This window comes from Juglans microcarpa x Juglans regia, chromosome 5D (assembly GCF_004785595.1).
Source record: "Juglans microcarpa x Juglans regia isolate MS1-56 chromosome 5D, Jm3101_v1.0, whole genome shotgun sequence".
NCBI lineage: Eukaryota > Viridiplantae > Streptophyta > Magnoliopsida > Fagales > Juglandaceae > Juglans > Juglans microcarpa x Juglans regia.
The window spans coordinates 13,625,381-13,631,368 of record NC_054602.1 but is presented as its reverse complement, the minus strand read 5'-3'; the positions used below and the strand labels follow the sequence as shown (position 1 = coordinate 13,631,368).

The 5,988-nt window shown below is 36.4% G+C and overlaps 1 protein-coding gene across 1 annotated transcript; it reads left to right on the top strand.

Moving 5' to 3' along the window:
- Positions 1–2,335: 2,335 nt before the first annotated feature.
- LOC121265210 (cyclic phosphodiesterase-like) lies at positions 2,336–4,715 on the top strand. Its single transcript, XM_041168743.1, has 3 exons — positions 2,336–2,845; positions 2,995–3,049; positions 4,402–4,715. The coding sequence occupies exons 1-3, from the start codon at positions 2,522–2,524 to the stop codon at positions 4,605–4,607; spliced, it is 585 nt and encodes a 194-aa protein (XP_041024677.1). The 5' UTR covers positions 2,336–2,521; the 3' UTR covers positions 4,608–4,715.
- The last annotated feature ends 1,273 nt before the right edge of the window (positions 4,716–5,988 follow it).

Below are 5,988 nucleotides of genomic sequence, written 5' to 3'. Positions count from 1 at the left end.
AACAAAAAAAATAGTACGGATACATACACTCGATTGGTTGGTTTCCTGCCCTGTTTTTACGTGTATGTAAACGGAGCTAGGCGTAAATGATTCATCAAAATTCCCCGCCTTGTTTATACGTGCATATAAACAAAGGGTCCGTATATTATCATGGCTTCCTCCTCTTTCAATGATTCTCCAAGTCCTATTACTTGCAAAATGGTGATTTCATAAGGCACAAGAATTATCATTCTTGGAGTAGATCGATGTAGACGGGCTTTGAAAGCATCAAAATAAAATCAAGAGTAGTCACCCGGGCCGATCGGACTCAAAAATTCTAGGTTCGGGAAAATGGACTTCCAAAATGGCTAAATTGGCCAATTATCCGAACCAAAAGACATTTTGAAAAATTATTTTCTGATCCGACTCATTTTTTTTGGTTGATATAAATTCAATATCAATATGTTAGAAAATTTTGATTACCTTTCTATATAAAAATGTCAAATGAAGCACATATGTCTTCTTTTGTTCTCCTCCTCTTTTGGGTTTTATTTTATGATTTAGAGTGCAAAACCTTTTTAAAATAATAGGAAGAATATTTACCTTAAAAAAATCCATATTTACCTGAGTTAAATAGGTTAGCAAGCCAAATAAAGTTATAAATAAAATTAAGATGAACAAGAATATTACATTATCATATAAAATAAATCTCTTGTTCCTCTTCCATTTGTTTATTCACATGTGTCTGTTTATTCACATGTGTTTGTTTCTAAGAGTGATGGATCCAGATCTATTAAATCATTCTCCAAGAAGGAAAGACCAGTGTGCAAACATTATGGAATCATTGGTCATGTTGTTCAAAAATGTTATAAGCTGCAAGGATTTTCACCGAGTTATAAACCAAAACTGAAGCAACAATCTGTGGTCAATCGGGTTGTTCTTAGTGACAACCATTGCTCGGCTGCAATACATCAAGAAAACCAAACTTCAGAAACAATAAAATATTAAACACGAAAAACTTCCGCATTATCCAAAATTAATCAATTAACAACAAAACTCGGAGGATCCTACCATCATTGTAAAGTATCATTAACCGTATGTGCATAACGTTGTCTTATCGATCAACATGATAAATCTCAAAGAAACGGAAATAAGATAGTAAAGATTTGATCTCTTGTACCAAATAACATGAAAAGTCTCTTGGTCAGAACAAAGAGCTTCACAATAATTAGTGAATCACCTTCAAGAATCAAATATGAAACTCCCAATGATATTATCATTTGGAGTTCCCTCAATGCCGCTAAAGCCTCAATATCTTCAACTGCATAAAGTCCCTCCTCTTTACGTCACATAGCTATAAGCATATCACCTTTGTCATTCCTTAGAATAGCGCACACACCAGATTTTTGTGAGGAATAAAAAACAGAACATCAAAATTCAATTTACATTTACCAAGTGGAGGAGGCTGCCAAATCAGTAATGAGAGTTTTTTATGAATCACTTGATAAGATTTAACTGTTGAATTTTGATACATATAAGTCAGTGTTAACACACCACTTATTATAGAATTTATTAAAACTTTAAAAAATTCAAAACATCAATTATATTTAACATATTTAATATAAAAGGCTTGCATATCAACGTTGTGTTGAGCGTGTAAAACATAAAACTAGCAAAAGAATTTGTCCTAATGTCCTTGAACCAAGCCTACAAATGAAATGATTCTCCAAAATGAAGATTATCGTGTTCGTGTCATATCAATGTATATATATTATATTATATAGGTTAACTCGAACACGATCCGTTAATCTTATTATGTCAAAATCTCAAATCCTAACACAACTCATTAACATAACGGATTGACACGACACTACCCGTTTAACTCGTTAGTGAAATACTATGAAATAGGTTAACCCGACCCTTTTCAACCCGTTTATATAAATGGGTTGAACAAATCCTAAATTAACCAATTTGACCTTATTAAGTTTAACATAATTTTATATAAATATGAAAATCACAATATCTATAAAAAAATATAAAATTAATTACAAGTCGAAAATTACAATTCAAATAATAAAAATATCGAAATTAAAATCCCAACAATTTTACTTTTAAATATAAGAATATAATTATAATTTTAACTTTCTTAATGGGTTATAACATGTCAAAATGTGTTGAACCGTTATCAACTTGTTAATCAATCGTATCTTAACGGGTCAATCCGTTTTAACTCAAACCCATTAAGATTAAATCCAAATTTGCTATTATCGTATTATATTAGTATTGAATTAACGGTCGTGTCACATGTTACCACCCTTATAGCGTCGACATATACGCATGTTCATTCCATGTGCCCTCCCACATACGATGCCAGACACCAATCCTTTGCATTCTTTCCCTTCCAACATCGCCCAATCCCATCCCACCATCACCCCACTCTACTCATATCTCCCTGCCGTCCCGCACCATCATCCTCCCACGCAAATTTCCTCCAAAACCCACTCCCAGTACTCATTGTCCTCGGACTCTCGGACTCTATCTCATGGCAATCTCGGAGAGTGCTACGGACCCCGAAACCCCCCAAGTGGAGGAGAAGCATTTCTACTCGGTGTGGGCGGTGCCGCCGGACGACGTTGCAGCCAGGCTCAAGAAGCTGATGGAGGACCTACGGTCCGAGTTCGGTGGGCCACAGTTCGAGCCCCACATCACCGTCGTCGGAGCCATCAGTTTGACGCTGGACGATGCGCTTAGCAGGTTCAGGTCAGCGTGCGATGGCCTCAAGGCCTACACTGCCACCGTTGATCGTGTGGCCACGGGGACCTTCTCCTATCAGTGTGTATACGTCCTCATTCATCCAACGACTCAGGTAATTTCTTCATTCCAATTTGCTGGTAAAACAAATTTCACTTCTTTATGAGAAATTGATTGATTTGGATCAGTTTATTTTTTTATAATTCTTATTAGGTCTTAATTGAGTCAATAATCGTAACAATGAAATATTGTGGTTTGTTTCAGGTGGTGGAAACTAGCGCGCACTGCTCTGGCCATTTTGGATACAAGAGCTCGACTCGTAAGTTATGTGTTCAAGTCTATGTTTCTTAAAAAGAAAATGCAAACGTTTCTGGGGCTAATATAAGGCCAGTCTAATAATTGTGGAAACGTATGGATTAGAAATCGTCGGTCCCCACTTTTGATTACAATGATATGTAGAAGATTCATGACCATGACCATAGATTAGGATGTGGGTTTGGTAGTAATTCTACATTGGAGTCTCAAAATATTAATCTTTGTCTGATTCAGTCTATCTGACGAAGCTATACTTTGAAGCAAAATTTGTAATGTAGAAATAATACTTAAGGTTTAGATAATTAGGAGGTCAATAATTCTACGCTAGAGAAATCAAATAATCCTGATCCATATGAGTTATTATAATCTATGTAATAGAAGAAAGTGAAATGCTAGTCCTGATCGTGATCCCTAAATTAGTACCTTGATACAGACTGTTAGTATAGTTCACTGCATCCTGACAATCAACCGCAAAGAGTCTACAAATAATAGAAATAATGGGAGATTGTAGGCGATGTCTGGCGGATGATGGCCCTGATGCTTAAGTCACTCAAGGATTTTCTTTTTTTTTTTTTAAAGAGGGGAAGGATGAAAGGGGAACTTAAGCTTCCGGGGGTGAAAAGAGTGTGTCCTAGTTCTTGGTCATTGTAGGCTATTATAATCCTTACTTAGGTCACCATAGAAATGCTACCATGTGTTTCAGGAACCCTTCTCCATTCTGTTAGCTTTGGGTTCACGTTAGGTTTGACTAGCCCCTTCCATCATTTGAGACCTATGGAGCCCCTTCTCATATTGTTTCCATTTATTTCCCATATGGGACATGTCAGTTCTTCAAATCATGGGATTGTTGGCGGGAGTGTATTCTTGGCCTAAGCCCATGCTTGTCACCTTTCTTTTACAAGTAATTGATAGTTTGCTGCTTGTTTGTTCTGAAGGAACTACATGTTCTGTCAAATAAGGAGATAAGTGGTTAATTTTCATTAGTGCTTCAACCACATTGAATTTCGTGTGGTAAATGGATCCCCTAGAATTCTTAGAATAAGGAAATCCATGACTTAAATTAAATTTCATAAGGACCACATATTGTGCTTATCTTCCCCAGAAACCTAGTCCTTGGATTTTCCTAGGATTTATAGGAGACCATATTTGATATAATAATTAAAAAAAAAAAAAAAATTGTTTTCCTCTCTAACTTGTGCTGTTTGTTGATTTGGCGTTGCAGAAGTGAGGTTTTAGTTTTTCAGATAGAAAAACATACGGTCCTGTTTGTATGGCTTTTTCTTGGAACTTTAGGAAATGGTTTTGGGGCTGTGACTCTCTGCCTGTAATAATGGATACATTGATCACATTTTTCAGCTTACATGCCACATCTGAGCCTCCTCTATGGGGATCTGACTGACGATGAGAAGAGCAGAGCTCAAGAAAAAGCCAGCATTCTTGATGAAAGCATTAGCAGCCTGAGCTTCCCAGTCAGTCGCCTTGCATTATACAAAACAGACACCGAAGACAAAACTCTCAAATCTTGGGAGAAAATTGCCGAATACAGCCTTAGCCCAAATTAGCTTTATGTCTTGTGTTTGTAGTAAGTGTAATGGGGTCCCTCTGCCTCTTCGTGATTTTAGTTTGTAATAATGACAATTGCCCCTATTGACATTGCACTGGTGTTCTTATGCCTCTTCCCATATGGTCAAGTAGGCAATAACTCTTGAGTGCCTTCTGTATTGGGGCAGCTTGCAACGTACAGGTAACATAGACAGAGAAACAATGTTGCTTAGGGTTTGCGTGTGCCAGTGGGCAAAGGTTACAAGATGAGATTTTGACCCACTTCAATTCGAGCATGGGCCTACGACATGGGCCCCTTGTGGTTGTTTATCCGACCCATCAAAGATAAGAAAGGCTTAAAAAAATGTCAAACCTAGATCAGATATTTTCTTGCTAATTGTCATCCTCCCTTAGAAGATGGAGCTTGTGGCCAAGATGTCGGCTAAAAAGCTCATCCTTGTAGATGATATTGATGACTTTATCAACCATCACGAGGTGTAAAATGATATAAAATCTGTGTTCACTTGTCAAGGGATGGCAGCCACTGTTCTAAAGGATAATTATGATTAGGTGGACGCTGAGAACCCAAAGGGGATATCCAAGTCAAAATTCCATCCAAAACTCTCTAATTTTTATCGGTGTGGTTGTTGTTATTATTATACCATCAACTTGAGAGGGGATGTGCATGTTGGAGTATCTTAATGAACAAGAATGTTGACTTGGGCACGATTCAAAGATGAACCATTCCTTCTCTATTCTTGTTTACTGTTTGAAATAGAAATTGTCAAATCTGGGTTCATGATTCTCACTAATTTCACAGCTCTTGCCTTATATTTTTCTTTTGAGTACTGCTATTTTAAAGTCTTTACATTGCATACAGTTTATATGTTATAATTTAATTTGAAAAATCAATTTAAAAATATGATTCTTATAAATCAAATCTTACCATTTAATTATTTTTCCGTTGTATTTCTTTTCCCAACAACAATATTCTCTCTCTACAAAAAGACAATAGTGTCTTATTTTTATAACTTGTATTTGGGTCCAAATTGAAATCTTTTCGAATTTTTTTTCCTGGCTGAATTAGATCGTCCAATGCAAAAGAAAATAGACCTACTTGTTTAAATTTTGATTTGAGGTCTCACACTTTCCGTAAAGAAGAAAAGGAGCTTACTGAATAAGAAAAAAAAAAAAAAAAAAAAACAAAGTATCCGGAAATGTTAGTTGTGGTCTTCTCTAGATGGACGATGATGGCAGATACATATTTGTATTTCTTTATGGTTCCAAAAGTTGAGCCTTTCCTCGACACCACGAGGTGGGTGTGAATGTAATTTGCCGTGTTTGACAGTAAAGGGGAACCCTCTATTCTTTCCGATGATTATGACCATTCCTCTCTTCGGT